The sequence below is a fragment of the Erythrolamprus reginae genome, chromosome 3, assembly GCF_031021105.1.
Source record: "Erythrolamprus reginae isolate rEryReg1 chromosome 3, rEryReg1.hap1, whole genome shotgun sequence".
Classification (NCBI taxonomy): Eukaryota; Metazoa; Chordata; class Lepidosauria; order Squamata; family Dipsadidae; genus Erythrolamprus; species Erythrolamprus reginae.
The window spans coordinates 230,419,303-230,439,295 of record NC_091952.1 but is presented as its reverse complement, the minus strand read 5'-3'; the positions used below and the strand labels follow the sequence as shown (position 1 = coordinate 230,439,295).

At 43.1% G+C, this 19,993-nt stretch overlaps 1 protein-coding gene across 5 annotated transcripts in view; it reads left to right on the top strand.

Moving 5' to 3' along the window:
- Positions 1–19,993, top strand: part of UBR5 (ubiquitin protein ligase E3 component n-recognin 5) — a 106,945-nt gene that overhangs the window by 48,578 nt on the left and 38,374 nt on the right. For 3 of the 5 annotated variants that reach the window (XM_070748159.1, XM_070748158.1, XM_070748154.1), the window contains 14 exons: positions 405–602; positions 1,289–1,499; positions 9,673–9,799; positions 11,049–11,200; positions 11,588–11,683; positions 14,428–14,551; positions 14,839–14,936; positions 15,396–15,544; positions 16,799–16,890; positions 17,810–17,956; positions 18,048–18,166; positions 19,229–19,355; positions 19,468–19,597; positions 19,717–19,877. In XM_070748159.1, coding sequence (XP_070604260.1) covers positions 405–602; positions 1,289–1,499; positions 9,673–9,799; positions 11,049–11,200; positions 11,588–11,683; positions 14,428–14,551; positions 14,839–14,936; positions 15,396–15,544; positions 16,799–16,890; positions 17,810–17,956; positions 18,048–18,166; positions 19,229–19,355; positions 19,468–19,597; positions 19,717–19,877 — 1,931 coding nt within the window. The remainder of the gene's footprint in view (positions 1–404; positions 603–1,288; positions 1,500–9,672; positions 9,800–11,048; positions 11,201–11,587; positions 11,684–14,427; positions 14,552–14,838; positions 14,937–15,395; positions 15,545–16,798; positions 16,891–17,809; positions 17,957–18,047; positions 18,167–19,228; positions 19,356–19,467; positions 19,598–19,716; positions 19,878–19,993) is intronic. The other 2 variants (XM_070748155.1, XM_070748156.1) reach the window with 2 other exon arrangements.

The window sequence follows — 19,993 nt, the reverse complement described above, 5'->3', positions numbered from 1 at the left end:
AAGGTGGTCTCCTTTTCGGTGTGCAAGTCAACTTTAATACAATTGGAATTATTCACTTAAGTTGGAATGATATATTTCAAACACAGAGTATTGCAAGCTTGAAACATTTCTTCAGTTGATACATTTTGCATATTTATAACAATTTTTGCTTAGTTTCTGATTGGTTGCGTCTAAGATGAGTAAATAAATAAATAAAAGAGTTGAACTGGGTTTACTTCAGGAGATGATGCATTGCTGGAGGCCACATTTATCCTGTTGTTAAAATAGGCCAAAAGGCAAAAATGTTCAACCAAGAAGAATAGCTGGTAGATGAGGAATGTTAACTTCTTTGTAAAGTATTAACTAAAACAATGAGGAAAAATAATTAGAATTTTGTGTTACCTGATGTTTTGCTTCTTACATAGGAATCACCAATCATTCTTAGGGATGGAAATGGCACCATATATCCAATGGCAAAAGATTGTATGGGTGGAATTAGAGATCCTGATTGGCTCGATCTCCCTCCTATTAGCAGTCTGGGAATGGGAGTACATTCCTTAACAAATATTCCTGCTAATTCAACCATTAAAAAGAAAGCTGCAATCATCATAATGGCTGTTGAGGTAATTAAACAGATTGAATGTGCCATATGCTAAATAAATAATTAAATATATCAAGCAAAGTTAGAAACGTGCTGTATCTTTTATTTACTCTCTTTGATTGCATTCAGTCTTTTGTAAATACTCCTAAATAGTGATTTTAATCTGAGTTTAATCTAGTTTAATATAGATTTCTGCTGTACTACAAATACTTTGATTAAACCAAAACTCCTTTTCAAAGTTATATAATTGAATTCTCAAGTTGTGCAATTTAAGTTACAATTACCGTATAAAGTTAAAGCTAGAATCTTCAAAAATATAGTCTGGTAATTGCAGATCATTCTACTTTGGTGTTAAATATACTGAAATTTAAAACTGACATTTTAACTCTTTCGTGTCACAAAGCATTTGGCTACAGTCAGAAGTTTTAAATGTACATTATATTGCTTACAATTTCAGGCAGATAGATTTCAAAAATTACTAGCTTTCACATTGCTTTATAGATCATGCACTTTTGACTGTTATCATTAATGGTAAAACTTAATTAATGTATAAAATGTAACATTAATCTTTTAATATTACATTTTTATTGATTGTATTTTTGGCTCATCCTTTTTCATGGAATTCAGAGCAGCAAAATAGTTTAAAAAATAAACTGCATACAGTAGCATATACTGGATAATGGTGCCTGTTTTATTTTCTGGGTGCAGAAGCAAACTTTAATGCAACATATTTTGCGATGTGACTATGAGTCCTGCAGACAGTATCTTATGAACCTTGAACAAGCTGTTGTCTTGGATCAGAATCCACAAATGCTGCAGACATTCCTTGGCCATCGATGTGACGGAAATAGAAATATTCTGCATGCTTGTGTGTCTGTGTGCTTTCCAACCAGTAATAAAGAAACTAAAGAGGAAGAAGGTAAGCTTAACAATCTGATGCAAATTCTTCTGCCCATTGTTGAAAGAAGGATCCACTGTTATTCATAAATCAATTTTAAAATAGCTTTGTACATATATAGGCAAATTAGTCACAGTGACATGAAGCACTTTAGTTGAAAGTCAAAAATATGTTTCAGAGCGTGATGGACCTACATGCTACAATTGTTGGTACAGTGTTCCCTCAATTTTCACGGGCGATGCGTTCCGAGACCGCCCGCGAAAGTTGAATTTCCGCGAAGTAGAGATGCGGAAGTAAATACACCATTTTTGGCTAGGGACTGTATCACAAGCCATCCCTTTACACTTTAAACCCCTAAATTACCATTTCCCATTCCCTTAACAACCATTTACTCATCATTATTACCGGTACTCACCGTTGAATAAGACGCTTAGTGATCCTGATATTTGTAAACATAATTATTTATTAACAATAATTTTTTTTTGTTATTTATTTGCAAAAATTATTAGTTTGGCGATGATGTATGATGTCATCGGGCAGGAAAAACCGTGGTATAGAAAAAAAACCTGCGAAGTATTTTTTAATTAATATTTTTTGAAAAACCGTGGTATAGGCTATTCGCGAAGTTCGAACCCGCAAAAATCGAAGGAACGCTGTATCTATTTAAATTGCACTTTTTTCCTGGTCCAACATAGTCTCTCAGAGCAGTCATGGGAATGCTGTCAGCACCTCCTTAACACAAGAATGTAATTTCCTGGAAATATAGAGGATAAATCTTTAAACCCATTTGAACTGTATGGATCTCCTAATATTCCTGGCACTTGACAACTGTAGAGTAAAGGGAAAAGGAAGCTAATTTTGGTCATCCATTCTCTAAATTATTGATAGGCAACTTATGAGTCGCTTGTGGCCTCTAACTATATCACCAAAATTTAGTGGCAAAACTTCTGATTTCCAATGATGTATCATCTATGGCAATGATGGCGAACCTATGGCATAGGTGCCACAGGTGGCACACAGAGCCATATCTTCTGACACGCGAGCTGTTGCTCTAGCTCAGCTCCAACGTGCATGTATGTGCTGGCCAGCTGATTTTTGGCTCATGCAGAGGCTCTGGGAGGGCATTTCTGGCTTCCAAAGAGACTGGGGGGGGGGGGGGGAGAGCATTTGTACCCTCCCCTGGCTTCAGGGAAACCTTTGGAGCATGGGGAGGGCAAAACACAAGCCTATTGGGCACACCAGAAGTTGGGAAACAGGGCCTCTGTGGGACAGGGGAAGCTGTTTTTGCTTCTCTTTAGGCACTGAACTATGGGTGTGGGCATTAGCACATGTGTGATAGTGAACACCCATGCTCTTTTGGCACCCGAGGACAAAAAGATTTGCCATCACTGATCTATGGGGTGGATTTTTTTTTTTAAAAAAAGGCTGCCTTAGGTTGTTGGGAGATTATTGCACTTTCATTCCTTAAACTTTCCTGCAAAAACATAGAGTCAATATATTTGTTTCCATACATTCTGTAACATTACTTGGAGGAATAATAATAATACTAATAATAACAACAGCAACAAGAAGTCATCAGCTTCTTGGTGCAAATGTTGCCCAGTGCTTCTTTAAATGCCCGGTAAGCTATTTTTAAGCCTGTGAACATTGTATTCTCCACTGCATCTGGAAGGAGAGTCCAACATGGGTATTTAACCAATCCGATTGGTAGAGACTGAGTAAAAATTTACATAATAAAAGCTACCGCCCCCTTGCAGTCCCCCCATGAGCTCAGTTTTAAAAACTCAGTCCCAGAGTAGAGACATACTGAGTTTTGCTGAATAAATTTTAAGGTGTTATTACCAGTTTAATCTTTGTTCTTTTGTCTCCTTACAGATCTGATCAACGTTGGAGGCAGGGGTCTCTGTCCTCCGCGGACAACACCCCCAACGATCTCCTTAGGGGCTGCTTCCCCCCGAGGGAACTGCCCCCAAGAGGAGCACCTCAGCCCGGAGTCCCTGGCCTCAGCGGTCAAACAAGGGCTGCGAGCCGAAGGTGGGGGGGTCCGCCCCCCCCACTGGGAGGCTCGAGGAGAACGGCGACCCCCGGAGGGGCTCGCAGGCAGCGCCGGAGCCCGAATCAGCTGTAAAGCGGCGAGGAATGCCGCAGAGACTTCCGCCGCCGCCGCCGCTGCCGCCGACAGCGCTGGGATCGCCGCGGCTGGACTGGGCGAGCCCTGGAGGGCCGAGACCGGGCTGGGAAAGCCCGAGGAAGCGGCGAAAGGGGGGGTGAGCGCAAAAGACCCGCGAAAACGCTGGGCAGCGCCATTTTGACTACACCCCCCCACGGAGCGCAAGAGCGCCATCCGGAAGGGCTTCCGGCAGCTGAGAGGCGCGAATTGGGCTACGGCTCTAATGCGCAGTCGCAAGGGCGAGGCCAGCATCAGCAGCCATTTTTTCTTTCGTGACGAAGCTGTTGAGAGGCAATTTTCTCGTGATACTCCTATTACAACACCGGAGCTGTGAGTACAATGGAAGATAAGCCCAATACCGAGAAAGCCAGCTCCCCAGTGGTGAGCAAGGAGAAGGCTAAGGGGAAGGATAAGGAGAGGTCAAAGCCCTCCCAGTCCCCTGCTTCGGTGGCCTCATTAAAAGAGGCAGAAAAGCGCATAAAGGCGCTAGAGAAGAAATTGGAGGCAGCCTTGCACCCCTCCCCTTCTCCAGTACCTCTGACTCAGAGGCAGCCAACCACGCCTGAACCTGGGACCCCTCAGTCAGCCTTTGGACACCTGGGACCCCTACAGGAGGGTGACTGGTCCCCAGAGGGACAGTTCATGTCTTTGCCACAGGCCCCGTCTCCAGCCTTGTCCTGGACTAGACCTGAACCTTCCGGGCTCCCAAGAAGGGGCACCCAGGCACCTTCTGCCACATTTACACCCACAGCGGCGGGGCTGCGCCCCCAGACTGGTTCGTGGCAGCACATGGCTCCAGAATTGCAGGAGATGTTTGCAAATGTCTATGCTCAAGGAGTGAATGCCGGGACAGGCCAGCAAGTGAACCGGCCTCAGACTCAAGCAAGAAACCTTTGGCCAATACCGCCCCCCTCGGGTTTGGGGTCTCTTTCAGAGGATCCGGACTTTGGCGAGGACAGTGATAAAGAATATGAGTTCTCAGAGGATGAGAACACCCCAGAACAGCAGCCAGTGGCCGGACTGTTTAAGCCCACGCTGTTTCGGACTCTGCTTTTTAAGGCAAAGCAGGTAATGGACCTGCAGGGAGCGGCTAAGACACCAGAAGCAGAGACCGGCAAGACATCTGCTTCCCTTTTAAGAGAACCCCAACCCGAGTCGGACCACATCCCGGCATCGCATATCTTCGTTGAGGGAGTCAAAAAACCCTGGCAACACCCTGCAGCGGCTCAGGGCCCTTCGAATTTAGAGCGCAAGTTCTACACATTCGACGATGAGGTGGAAAAACTTTTGGAGTTTCCCCCCATTGACCAGCCAGTAGTCACGCTGGTTTCCAGTGCCCTTGTACCGTCAGAGACGGGGGAGAGCTTGAAACCAGAGGACAGAAAGGCGGAAACCCTATTACGCAAGACCCACCAAATGGCGGGCTGGGGTTTCAGAGCGGCTGCTGCGGCCTCCTTCTTCAACAGGGCCTCCATCATGTGGCTCCAGGAGCTGCAGTCGCGCCTTGGCCCGGAGGAAGCCAGACTTTGCCAGGATATCAGCAAACTACAGGCCGCAGCTGAGTTTTCCGCCGACGCCACCCTACACGCAGCTAAGTTTGCCAGTAGGGGCATGGCCACTACGCTGTCGTCACGCCGACTTTTGTGGCTGAGAAATTGGCCAGCGGACTTGAAATCAAAATGGCGCCTGGCCTCAGCTCCACTGCAGGGATCGATGCTCTTCGGTGACATTTTGGATAAAGTCCTCATAGAGGACAAGGACAAGAGGAAGGTCCTCCTTAAGTCCAATAGACGCCAAGACCGTCGTTTTACTCCCTACACCAGACGGCAGAACCCACGTTGGGATGCTTCTACCGGACAAGGACAGGCGCAGAGAGGTTTTCACCAGAATCAGTACTCCCAGCAGTCATTCAGGAATGATCGCGGATCTTATCAGGATCGTCCCAGAGGCTTCCAGCAGTCCAGGCGGCCCTTTCGTAGAGGCAACCAGAGGGGATATCGTCGTTCCAAATGACTCCTCCGGGCCCCTACCTCTAGGAGGGAAGCTGCAGCACTTCAGCCCCTCCTGGCTGCTCACTTCCTCGGACAAGTGGGTTTTAGCCACCGTATCGGAAGGACTTCGTCTGGAATTCATGGGGCCCCCTCCTCATCGCTTTGTAAGTTGCCCGAGGCTTCGGGACCTACACAAAAGGCAGCAGATCCGCAAGGAGATTGCCCATTTACTGGAAATACAAGCCATCGAACAGGTACCTCAGCAGGAGGTTGGCAGGGGATTTTACTCCAGGATCTTCCTGGTACCCAAGACTTCAGGAGGATACCGAATGATACTGAATTTGAAACAACTCAACATCTACATCAAGTACAGGAGGTTCCATATGCACTCCTTACAGACTATTCTTCCCTCGGTACGTTCCAGGGACCTGTTGACTTCAATAGATTTAAAGGAGGCCTACCTCCACGTACCTGTACACCCGGCACACCGGGAATTCCTCAGGTTCTGCTCAGAAGGCGTACATTACCAGTACAGGGCGATGCCCTTCGGCCTCTCCTCGGCCCCATGGACTTTTACCAAGTTGCTGGACGCCCTGACGGCCAGTCTTCGGTCTCATTCTATCAGACTGATGGCCTACCTGGACGACATAATCATTTTGTCCAGGTCTCCCAGGCAGGCCAGAGAGGACTTAGCCAGAACAATACGGACCCTAGAGGCGCATGGCTTCACTATAAACGTGGAGAAAAGTCAGCTGTCTCCAACAACCAGACTACAACATCTGGGTTCCATCATCGATACAATATCCGGCAAGGTAACCCTTTCTCCCGAGAGGCAGGAGAACATTCATCGTCTGGTTGCCGGCTTGATCCGCCTCAGACGGGCCCCGATGGCGCTATTGTCAAAGGTGTTAGGTACGTTGGTGTCAGCCATAGGTATAGTTCCCTGGGCCAGACACCATATAAGAGGCCTTCAGTGGTTCCTTTTGCCAGCCCAGAGGGCCAGGGTCAGCCACTCACAAAGGATTATCTTCCTACCAAGGAAAGTCAAAGAGTCGTTGAAGTGGTGGCTCACCGCAACAATTCAGGAGGGTTCCCCCTTTCGTACTCAGGACCGTCTCATTCTGACCACAGACGCCAGTTTATACGGGTGGGGTGCCCACCTGGGACGTCATATGGCCCAAGGACAATGGACAGTAGAGGAATTGGCTTCGGTCAATATCAACTTCTTAGAACTAAGAGCAGTGTTTCTAGCCCTGTTGGCCTTTGCCCCCCTAGTAGAGGGCAAACACATACTTATCTTAACAGACAATGTAGCAACCAGGGCCCACCTGAATCATCAGGGGGGCACGAGGTCTCAACGTCTCATGGAGGAAACTATGCGGCTCTTCACCTGGGCCGAGACCCATTTGGCGTCACTAACCGCGGAACATATCGCAGGGATCAGCAACTCCACAGCGGATTGGCTCAGCAGGGCTACCCTGGATCCGTCAGAGTGGCGACTCGATCCAGACCTGTTCTACCAGTTGACCCAGAGGTTTGGGGTCCCCCTAGTGGACCTATTTGCCAGCGGCCAGAACACTCAGCTTCCGAGGTTTTTCACACGGTTTCCGGATCCAGGAGCAGAGGGGACCAACGCCCTACTGTCACCTTGGCCTCCAGGTCTCCTGTACGCCTTTTCCCCCGTGAATCTCATCCCGCGGGTGGTGGAGAAGATTCTTCACGAGGAGGCGGAAGTGATCTTACTAGCACCATATTGGCCACGTCGCCCGTGGTTCGCGGACTTGGTGGAACTTTCAGTGTCACCCCCGTGGAGGATTCCAGATCGGATCATCTCGTTGAGCCAGGGGAATCTGAAACACCCAGATCCTCAATGGCTACACTTGACAGGTTGGCACTTGAAAGGCATAAATTGAAGCAGTTGGACTTACCAGAGAAGGTTATAGATACCATGCAGGCTGCCAGGCGCCCATCGACTTCACGAATTTATCAGGCGACCTGGGCTGCGTTTTGTAAATTTTGCGACAAGGATTTACGGGATCCTAGGGAAGCTTCTGTAATTGCTGTTTTAGAGTTTCTGCAAGCAGGGGTGGAACGTGGCTTAGCTCCTAATACTTTGAGGCGACAGGTGGCAGCCCTAGCCACCATGATTCAAACTCCAGAGTCTCGTCCCTTGGCTCAGCATCCTTGGATCAGAGATTTTATTAAAGGAGCCACGAATAAACATTCTCCGCCTGTCAGGAGATTTCCATCCTGGGACCTCACGTGGGTACTTAAGGCCTTAACTAAACCTCCCTTTGAACCATTGAGGTCTATACCAATTAGGTTACTTTCCATCAAGACAGCCTTTCTTGTAGCTGTTACATCTGCACGCAGGGTGTCGGAGTTATCGGCGTTATCCGTGAGACCTGACCTCTGTGTCTTTTATCCGGATAGGGTGGTTCTTCGTTTGGACCCTACCTTTGTACCAAAGGTAAATACAGTGTTCCATAGGAAACAGGAACTTATTCTTCCAGATTTCTGCTCTCACGGGAGTCATCCATCAGAGCTACTGTGGCACAAGGTGGATGTCCGGAGAGCTCTAAAGATTTACATTAGAAGGACAGAGGAGTTTCGTAAGTCTGAGAATCTTTTTATTTCGTTTTCTGAATATAGGAAGGGACTTGGATTATCGGCCAAATCCATTAGTCGGTGGATTAAGGACTGTATCTCGGAGGCCTACAAGGCTGGAGGACACACAGTTCCAGAAGGATTGACAGCTCACTCAACCAGGAGTGCGGCGACTTCGGCGGCTTGGTCTACTCAAGCATCGATAGAGGACATTTGTTGAGCTGCAACCTGGGCAGCTCCTACAACATTTATTAGACATTATAAGTTGGACTCCTTTGCTTCAGCGGAAGCGGCCTTTGGCAGGAGGGTTCTTCAAAGAGTTTGTGTTTCTCCTAAGTCCCTAGTTAGACCTTCTCCCTCCCATGGGCTTTAAAGATCTTTGGTATATCCCATGTTGGACTCTCCTTCCAGATGCAGTGGAGAAGACCCGTTGTACCTACCTGAACGGTCTTCTCGATGCACTGGAAGGAGAGTCCAAACCCACCCGGTAGTTGTAGTTCAGGGACACCGGAGGTTGGGTTGGTTCATGAGTTCTTGCATTGGTCAATAAAAGTTGGTTATCCTCTTAAGTGCCTTTCGTTTTTAAAACTGAGCTCATGGGGGGACTGCAAGGGGGCGGTAGCTTTTATTATGTAAATTTTTACTCAGTCTCTACCAATCGGATTGGTTAAATACCCATGTTGGACTCTCCTTCCAGTGCATCGAGAAGACCGTTCAGGTAGGTACAACGGGTCTTCTCTGTATGCATTATTACAGCCACATCTACATTTACTGAATGTTACAGTAAAGACTTTAAGTTTGTTCATTTGTTCGTTTATTCATCCGTTCATTCATCCGTCCATCCGTCCATCCGTCCATCCATCCATCCATCCATCCATCCATCCATCCATTCCTTCCTTCCTTCATTCATTCATTCGATTTTTATGCCGCCCTTCTCTTTAGACTCAGGGCGACTTACAACATGTTAGCAAATAGCACTTTTTAACAGAGCCAGCATATTGCCCCCATAATCCTGGTCCTCATTTTACCCACTTTGGAAGGATGGAAGGCTGAGTCAACCTTGAGCGGGTGATGAGATTTGAGCCGCTGACCTACAGATCTACAGTCAGCTTCAGTGGCCTGCAGTTCTGCACTCTACCTGCTGTGCCACCCCAGCTCTCTTGCTGGCCATTAGTTGCCTTGCTGACCATTAGTTGACTGTAAAATGTTTAACATGTAAATACTTTCTATGATGTAAATTACCCTAACCTTCTGATACCTTGAAACTTTATTCCTCTCATTATTTTGCATTTGAGTAAATCTTTGATTTTAATATGCTATTGATTACAAATTAGGGCACTTATATATAAATGACAAATGCATGTGAAAGAGAAATGTTTTAGCCATGATAGCAACCGTTTTGTCAAGGTTCTTATTTATCCTTCAGAAGCAGAGCGCTCAGAAAGGAATACGTTTGCTGAAAGATTATCTGCCGTTGAAGCTATTGCAAATGCTATTTCAGTGGTGTCAAGTAACGGACCAGGAAATCGTGCAGGTTCTTCCAGCAGTAGAAGGTAGGTTAATGGTGATGATGATGTTATCCATTCAATCAAGTTCTGGCGGGCCAGCTCGCTCTACATCTTCCACTACTTTGAATTTTCCTATGTTCAACAATTTTTTGATGCTGTCCAGCCACTATGTTCTTTGATGGCCCAGTTTTCTTTTACTGCTGACTCTTCCAAACGTGATTGCTTCCTCCATTGAATAAGCTTATTGGATAAGAAGTGAAATGTTTTCACAGAAGAAAGAAAAGAAGTCCAGTTGCCTTTTGGAAAACCCCCCCCACTTGTCACTTTTGAATTGTGATGCTGAAGAAAATTGTTGTTTTTAATAATTAATATTATTGACTAATGTAATGTGGATCACAAGAAAACCACATCATTTCAGATTAAGTGAAATCGGTCTTCATTGCTTAGTGAAAGTCATAATGAAAATAATATATATTTTGCAGATGTAATATAAAGGTAGGGTTCACTGAGGAGAGCAGACACAGAAATGTAAAAAGTAGTTGGAAAGAGAGGCCAGTGAAAGGCAAGCTGGCTGTATACTTTTTCTTGATGACAGAAGTATGAACTTAGAAGTATTTACCAGCTTGGCAGGCAATTTTAGTAAAATTATATATATATGTATGTATGTATGTATGTATGTATGTATGTATGTATGTATGTATGTATGTAGATTGTTCTGAGTTCGGGTTTTGCCCCGTGTAATATTTTGCATGTCTATGCGACGTTTCAGTGAAATCACATTCACCATCATCAGGCTGAAGTTGTAAGCTTCGTGCTGCTGTAAATATAGTTTGTTTGCAACTGCCATTTGTTCCTTATAAATAGTGGTGGGGGTGGAGATTTGGTTTGAATGTAGCAAATAGATTGGGTGGCTATGTTTTAATGATTTGATTGGTTGGTGGAATCACATTTAGTTGAAGGATTGACATGGTGATGATTATGATATGTTTTTTTGTTTAGGGCTGGTTTCCAAATTTCTGGTAGGCGGGACGTGTCATCATGTTTATTCATACAGAGGGGGTGTTTTTCTATCTCTATGGCTTCCATGATTATTCTTTTATATACGTGTTCTGTTTTGGAAAGTAATTTAGTTTTTTCGAAGTCAATTTCATGTCCTGTTTTTTTAATGTGCTGGAAAAGGGAGGAAGTTTTTTCTTCTTTTTTGACTGCGTTTTTATGTTCTGCATTTTTATGTTTTTAGAATATATATATTCTAAAAATGCATCATTATTTATGACTTCCTTTTTATTATTAGTTTGCGATTGAGGGAAATGATGAGACGATCTTTGAGAGCAGCGGGTTTGGGCAGACATGAAGCTGGAGCTTCATCAAGTGATCATCAGGATCCTGTTTCTCCTCCCATAGCTCCTCCAAGCTGGGTTCCTGATCCTCCAGCGATGGATCCCGGTAAGATCCTGAGCTGTTCCTCTGCATAATTGCAGATTCCAAACAAATGTTAATGGTATGCCAGAGGAACCATGTAGCAAGAGTCATGCATTGTAAATGCAAGACTATATATACACCTAGCATTAAATACTTATAATAGATATGTAATGTAACTATTTGACTGCATGCAGTATTTAATGAAGTGAAATTACCACATGGAAGTTGGTAGCAATTGTTGCTCATTTTAGGCTTGCTGTTTGCTAGTTACATTTAGACTTATTTAAGAACCTTTGGCTAGAAGAAAACTTAAGCAGTGATATTTTTTTAGTTAAGATGGAGGGAGGGAGGGTTTCATGTTGGGATGTGTTTTATTTATTGATGAACATCCTGCTTTTCTGTTTGCTAAAGATGGTGATATTGATTTTATCCTGGCTCCTGCTGTGGGATCTCTTACCACAGCAACAACTGGCACTGGCCAAGGACCAAGCACTTCTACCATACCAGGTGAGAGAACATTATTGATATACCGTATTTTTCGCTCTATAAGACGCACCTGCTGATAAGACGCACCTAGATTTTAGAGTAGGAAAATAGAAAAAAAATATTTTGAGCCAAAAAGTGGGCTAAAGAAAAGTTTGGACAAAAAAAATCTCTCTCTTCCTCCCTTTCGCTCTGTTTCTCCCTCCCTCATTCTCTTTCTTCCCTTCTTTCTCCATCCCTCTTTCTTTCTTTCTTCCTCTCTTTTTTGCTCTCTCCCTCCTTCCCTCCCTCTATGTCTTTCTCTCTCCCTTGCTCTCTCTCTCTCTGTCTCTCTTGCTATCTCTTTCTTGCTTTTTTCTCTCTCTCTCTCTCTCACTCTCTTCCTTCCTCACTCATCTTTCTCTTTCTTTCTCTCTTTCTTTCTTCCTCTCTCACACTCTCTTCCTTCCTCTCTCATCTCTCTTTCTTTCTCTCTCTCTCTTTATCTCTCCCCCTCTTTCTCTATCTTTCCCCCTCTTGCTCTTCTCTATTTTTCTCACTTTCCCTCTCTTGTTTTCTTTCTCGCTCTCTTGCTTTCTCTCTCTTTCTCTCTTGTTTTCTTTCTCTCGTTCTCTCTCTTGCTATCTCTTTCTCTCCCCCCTTTCTCTCTCTCATTTTCTCTTGTTTTCTCTCTCACACTTTCTCTCTCTCATTCTCTCTCTCTTGCTATCTTTCTCTACCCCCTCTTTGTCTCTCTCTCTCTTTCTCACTTTCTATCTTGCTCTGTCGCTCTCACTCTCTCGTTCTCAGGAGGCTAGCGAAAGTGATTTTTCCAAGGGTGCACCCGAAGCCGCGGCCGTCCCCCTGCCCCGCGCCTCTAGCCCCCTCGCGCCCCTGGCCTCTCGCTGCTGCCTTCGCCGAAAGCGCTTTTCTCCCGGGCTCTCAGCGAGGGGGCTGCAGGAGAGGCGGCAAAGGCGATCTCTCTCGTTCTCCGGAGGCTGGCAAAAGTGATTTTCAATGTCGGAGGCGCGGTCCAGCGTGCGCTCTCCCCCTCCCCCTGTCACATTCAAAGTAAGCCGGCAGGGGGATGGGGAGAGAGAGCACGCCGGACCGCGCCTCCGACATTGAAAATCACTTTTGCCAGCCTCCGGAGAACGAAAGAGATCGCCTTCGCCGCCTCTCCTGCAGCCCCCTTGCTGAGAGCCCGGGAGAAAAGCGCTTTCGGCGAAGGCAGCGGGAGTAGCCAGGAGCGCGAGGGTGCGTCCGACTAGCTCCTTTCGGCCCAGCATCCCGGGCCAAGCGGCTGCCTTCCGTCACTGAGCCTGGCTCGCCCGGAAGATCGTAGCTGGCTTCCTTCGCCGGCGCAGGCAACACGCGCTACGATCTTCCGGGCGAGCCAGGCTCAGTGACGGAAGGCAGCCGCTTGGCCCGGGATGCTGGGCCGAAAGGAGCCGGGCTTGAAGATCGCAGCGCGCGTTGGCTGCGGTGGCGAGGGCTTGCGATGGAGGGTGGAGGAAGCGGCCATGGGAGGGCGAGCTGCCTCAGGGAGGAGGATCGAGCGGGAACAGGTGGGGGCTGGAATTTCTCCGCTGGGAAGAAGCGGCGATGGAGGGGTTCGTATCTTCGCCGCCCCCCCTCTGCTCCAGCGCCTCCCCCCCCCTCCCTGCCTGCATCTTCGCTCCATAAGACGCGATTGATTTTTCATCCTACTTTGGGAGGGGAAAAACTGCGTCTTATGGAGCGAAAAATACGGTACTTAAATAAATTGCTTTAGTGTGATTACCTAAAGAACTCTACCAAGTTTTCAAGTACAGTGATACCTTGTCTTACAAACTTAATTGGCTCCGGGATGAGGTTCTTAAGGTGAAAAGTTTGTAAGACGAAACAATGTTTCCCATAGGAATCAATGGAAAAGTGATTAATGCGTGTAAGCCCAAAATTCACCCCTTTTGGCAGCCAAAGCGCCCGTTTTTGCACTGCTGGGATTCCCCTGAGTCTCCCCTCCATGGGAAACCCCACCTCCAGACTTCCGTGTTTTTGCGTTGCTGCAGGAGAATCCCAGCAGGGGAATCCCAGCATCGCAAAAACGAGCGCTTCGCTGGCAACGGAGTTCCGGAGGTGGAGTTTCCCAGCGAAGGGAGCATCAGTGAAATCGTAGCATCACAAAAACACTGAAGTCCTTGAAACCCCACATCCGGACCTCTGTGTTTTTGCAATGCTGCAATTTCACTGAGGCTCCCCTCGCTGGAAACCCCCACCTCCGGACTTCTGTTGCCAGCAAAGCGCCCGTTTTTGTGCTGCTGGGATTCCCCTGCAGCATCACAAAAACACGGAAGTCCGGAGGTGGGGTTTCCCATGGAGGGGAGGCTCATGGGAATCCCAGCAGCGCAAAAACGGGTGCTTCGCTGGCAACGGAAGTTCGGAGGCGGGGCATCCCAGCAGCGGCGGTGGGTTTGTAAGGTGAAAATAGTTTGTAAGAAGAGGCAAAAAAATCTTAAACCCCAGGTTTGTATCTCGAAAAGTTTGTACGACGAGGCGTTTGCAAGATGAGGTATCACTGTATTTCTGTAAGACTTACAAATATATCCCATAATAATTTGCATGCATTAAAATATGTTGTCAGTTAAAATGTTGCTTCTGAATATAAAATATCCAGTCCGTCTATTTCCACTAATATCGATAATTTTGTCATATCACGTTTCAAATGTAGTTTCAATGTCAGTCATAATTGTTACAGCAACAAAGCAGCTTTTAAATTTCATTTTTCGTCCATGTTTTCTCATTTGTAGGTCCTTCTACAGAACCTTCTGTAGTGGAATCAAAAGACAGGAAGGCCAATGCACATTTCATACTGAAATTGTTGTGTGACAGTGTTGTTTTGCAGCCATATCTCCGGGAACTGTTGTCAGCCAAGTAAGTGTCTTCTGGTTAAATTTCATGCATTGGTTTCATACTCTTGAGAATCAGGCAGAATAACATGCCTCTTCAAGAGTGTATTTGGTTTTATTCCTGCTTTTTCAATCAAGCACTTAGGTTGAAATTATCTGTACCCATATTCCCCTATGTGTTTTTGAAAATCAGGACTAAAGTAAAATGTATGCCGTTTTTAAATATCTTTACATGGGCTATTTTTTTTTAAAAAAACCTTTTTTTGGTATATATTTTAATTGGATATGACATGGATATATTTTTACTTGTAGGGATGCAAGGGGCATGACACCATTTATGTCTGCAGTCAGTGGCAGAGCATATCCTGCTGCAATTACTATTTTAGAAACTGCACAGAAAGTTGCCAAAGGTATGGACATTTTTTTTTAAAATTGCTAATGATTTAGGATTTTTTTTTCTTTGGGAGTTTGACATATTTTTAATATTATAGAATGAATAGAAAACTGCAGTTTCCTTGCTACTTGTCTATATTACATGGATTATACCCTTCTTTGTAGTTGGATTAATTCAGTTTTAGAAATTTTCTTAGAAAATGTATATCTTTACCCTTTATATCTCGTTGACTTAAAGCAGTTTCAGGTAGTTATTAAAGGAGAGTGTATAGCAATTCCTTTCAATAAAGCCAAATAGTCCCAGGACAACCTATTTTTAGGAAGAATTTAGCCTAAATATTGTTTAATATGCAACTGAAGTAAAGCAGTGTTTCCGTTTACATATTGTGGAGCTTCTGAGTGTTAAGGTTTTTAAACCCTTGTTCTAATGTTTAGTTTGTAACCTCCCCTCCTCTTTCTGCTCCTTCTTTTTAAAGCAGAGGCAATGACAAGTGAAAAAGAAGAAGATATCTTTATGGGAATGGTTTGTCCAACTGGCACAAATCCAGATGACTCTCCTTTGTATGTTTTGTGTTGCAACGATACTTGTAGTTTTACATGGACTGGGGCAGAACATATAAATCAGGTAAATCTAGGGAGCTTTAGCTGGCATTTTTATCATTTTTGTTGCCAGGTTAAACATCTTTATTTCTTCAACTTTACAAGCTTTTTTTAAAAAAAGTTCACATTTCTTTTACCTTCCCTCCTCTCACACTCCTTCCCCCCTCCCTTTCCCCCCCCTGCAGACTAAAACAGTTGAAGTTAGGTTTTTTTAAAAATCTCAGTATTTAAATTCAGATGTAATTAATCTTGCAATAAGCTTATTAACTTATGTTTAATTTATTTTCTTTAAATTAAAACTATGATTCATTTGGTATTCGGCCATTGATAAGCAAGACATGTTTACTTAGATATTACCCTGCCTTAATAGTATGCTAAATTAAAAGTCTAATCTTGGGTAACATTGGGAAAGGAAACAATGCTCAGCTGATGTTTAACAATGAAAAAGGACATATAAATAATAAACCAGAAGAGTGACTCAGATAACATTCCTATATGGATTTACAAAAGAGAATCTATTAAAGTTTTGAAAGATTTTTTTTGAGAAGAGACAAGAAAAAAGAAAAAAAATCTAGGTCTAGGATATATGTAAACAGATTAAAAATCCAGATTGTTAAAAAATAAAGGGAAGTAACCTAAAGTTGATTATTTCCTCACGGTTAAAATAGATAGGTGGCTATCTATAGTAACCCTTAATGGAATTTTGCTGCCCAGAAGGACAAGACTTTAACGTTTTGTTTATAAATAGGAAATGAGACATGGGAAGAATAATTCTTTCTTTGTATATTTGGTGGAATTTAAGTGATAAATTACTAAAATGGTTTTATACTTGCTGTGATGAAGGGGGGAATTACTTTTCTTTTTCTTTACTATACAGTATTCTTATTTTTTCTTATTTTCTATTTTTCTGTTGGTTTTTTCCCTATTTTTCTGGATTTTCCTATTCTTTTCTGCAGTTTTTTTTCTTTTTTTAGTTTGTATTATCTTTTTTCCCTTTTAATTCTAATGCTTAATAAAAATTTTGCTACAAAAGAAAGTGAACAGAGCTGAAAATTGGCCAGGTTTTAGAAAATGTGTCTAGAAGTCTTAATATTTTAATGATAGATACTGCTAACAAATGCACGTTTTCTAGTGGTTGTCTATTCTACAGAATGAGAAAAGGAAGTCATAATGTATGCCAATCCAGTATACTTCCAATATCTATATGTAGACAGAGAGGGGGTGGGGAGAAGATTGTTAATTTGACTTTTTCTGAAATGTTGTTTTCCTCCCATTTCAGGATATATTTGAATGCCGAACATGTGGTTTATTGGAATCTCTGTGCTGTTGCACAGAATGTGCACGAGTGTGCCACAAAGGCCATGATTGCAAGTATGTTTGTGTTTATTGTAACGAATATCACAGATTATTTTAACTATACCCATCTTAGTGGGCTCTAAACACAAAAGGGCCATTCACAACACAGGTTTTTACAAGCTACTATTCACCACTATTCCTCTATTCTCCACTGCCATTTCTACTACTATTCCAACCACTAATCCTAGTGAGTTTTGTTAGAGAAAATTACCTCTTTCTAGGTATTTTAAGATACTTCAAGCTGCTTTACTTCCATACATGACCCTCCACACCCAGCTGTCTCTCAATAAGCTTTTATACACAATGTTGTTCTGACTGCGGAGAGGGCTGAAAGAGACGGGTTAATAGTAGCACAAGTACTGAGCATTTTATGGGCAGCCTGCTCTCTCACAATGAGGTTTAGTGATCATCTCTTCAAAATTGTTCTTATGTATTTCTGTTGTTCATGTATGGAAACATAAGACACAAAAGTTGAAATTCAACATGTCGAGCTCATTTCTGTTGGGGTGAAAAGGTAGAAGATTTAAGATTTAAGATTCAAGTCAAGGTTAACTCTAAATGACTACATAGCTTTGGCCATTCTCTTTTCTTGGCAACGTTTGGTAGCTTGCCGAAACCACTTTCTGAAATGTTTTCTTACTTCACAGTATGGAATTACTTGAATATCTTCGATCCAAATGTCAACTAATCCTGTTTTCTCTCTCTGATTGTTTGTCTCCTTTAAGTTTAGACATAGGGGTTTAAATTTTCCTTCTCGGCAACATTTGCTATGTATTCACAAGTACATAGGCAATTTACTCTTTTTCACAATGGTTACTCTTAATGCCTTTTACTAATGACTGTCCCAACATTCATAAATCTCACGGTTTTAGATTTACATTTCATATTGATATGAAAATTGGTCATAGCATAATGAAAATTTCCTCTCTTCCAGGCTTAAACGCACATCACCTACAGCATACTGTGATTGTTGGGAGAAGTGCAAGTGCAAAACATTAATTGCAGGACAGAAATCTGCCCGTCTTGATCTGCTTTTCCGACTGCTTACGACTACAAATCTTGTCACCATGCCAAATAGTAGGCAAGTGCCTGTTTATTTCAAATGGGAAAAAGGTTATTTGGGAAATTCAGAGCAGTCTTTTATTTTTTTTACACCTCTTTCTGTGTTCTAGAGGGGAACATCTTCTACTGTTCTTAGTACAGACAGTTGCACGACAAACAGTAGAGCACTGCCAATACCGACCGCCAAGAATTAGAGAAGATCGTAATCGTAAAACTGCAAACCCTGAAGGTAGGCCGTTCCATGATTTACAAAATTTGCTGCCATAATCTTACCTGTCAAGATCTCGCAGCACACATAAAAGAAAGAATAATATATAATATGAATACTATTATATTAGCTTTCCCAGGCTTCTCTTTCCATTATTTTCCCGCCTTAGCTATTTTTATGTTGTATTTCCACAGTTGTCTTTCCTTTCTGATCTTAATGTTTACTTCTCCCATCATTTTTCCAGTGTAGGAGCATACAACTGAACCTCTTCTTTTGAGGGTCCACTCCAAATTGATAAAACCACCCTCTGATTTGGAGAGGTCAAAGGCATTTTAATATGTGAAATGGAAAGCTTTAAGTATCTGTAATGTTTTAAAATTTGTGGACTTCAATTCCACAAGTTGAAGTCCACAGGTCTTAAAGTTGCCAAGTTTGGGGACCCCTGACTTAAGGCATCCATTTTGTTCTTTAATTCATTAAGCCACATAATGAAAAATAAATTCTACATGAATGAGAAAATATGTATCCTATCTGTAGATGTCTGTAAGTCCAGAATGCTAGTCACCTATTCAGAAAGCTATTTCTGCTTTGAGGCAGGGAGACATCAAAATAGTACTATTCCCACTAATTTAATGTTTTTGCCACCCACTTGTAGAAAAGAGTGGAGTATTTTTTTAAATTGTTTCTCAAATTATTTATAGTGGCTTCTCCAGTCTCTCTTCCAATCAAACAGTAGATAAAAATGGAAGGGAAGTTTGTGTGAGAATGTAGCAGCAGATTTAACCATGCAACTTTCTTGATTTCTTGATCCGTTCAATTCATACATGCAAGCTTACCAAACTGGAAGGACTTTTTATTCCTCCACTTATATAGCTGACTATTTCACAAACGTGACTCTGGGTGGCGTACAAAAGAAAAAAAATAAAACTATAATAAATGTAGCAATATTTAACAATGCGGCCATCTCAACAAGTTTCCATTTCCCTAAGATCTCAAAACCTGCTGGCGTAGCCATATCTAATTATGGAAAAGAATATTCCATTCTAGAAAAACGATTAACGTATTCTTTTATTTGTATCTTAGATTCAGATATGCCTGATCATGATTTAGAACCACCACGATTTGCACAGCTTGCCTTGGAACGTGTTTTACAAGACTGGAATGCCTTGAAATCTATGATCATGTTTGGCTCACAGGAGAACAAAGACCCGTGTGTATAGATAACATGTTACAGTTACTTTGAAAATTTTGTTTGGTGTTGTAGACATGCAACTACATTTTATTCTTGTTTTCTCTCTTCTTTCTTTTTGCTTTTTTCCAAGTCTTAGTGCGAGCAGTAGAATTGGTCACCTTTTGCCTGAAGAACAAGTTTATCTTAATCAGCAGAGTGGTACTATTCGGCTGGATTGTTTTACACATTGTCTCATTGTGAAATGTACAGCAGATATTTTGGTAAGGCGTGTGTTTCTTTCTTTCTGGGTTTTTTTTTTTGTATACATGGTCTCAAATTTCTTTTTCAATTAAAAGATCACATAATAATTTGCAAATCTAAGCTGTGATGTTTTCTTTAGCTTTTAGATACTTTGCTGGGGACACTTGTCAAAGAATTGCAAAACAAGTACACCCCAGGTCGCAGAGAAGAAGCGATTTCTGTTACAATGCGGTTTCTGCGTTCTGTAGCTAGAGTTTTTGTAATTCTTAGTGTGGAAATGGCTTCCTCGAAAAAGAAAAAGTAAGTTCTTTTAAAAAAAAAAATCTTTAGTTAAATTAACATTGGGGTGAAAAGTGCCACTGTATTTTTAAATTATGCATACATTCATGTAGCTTCTTTTAATATGAACCTCGAGC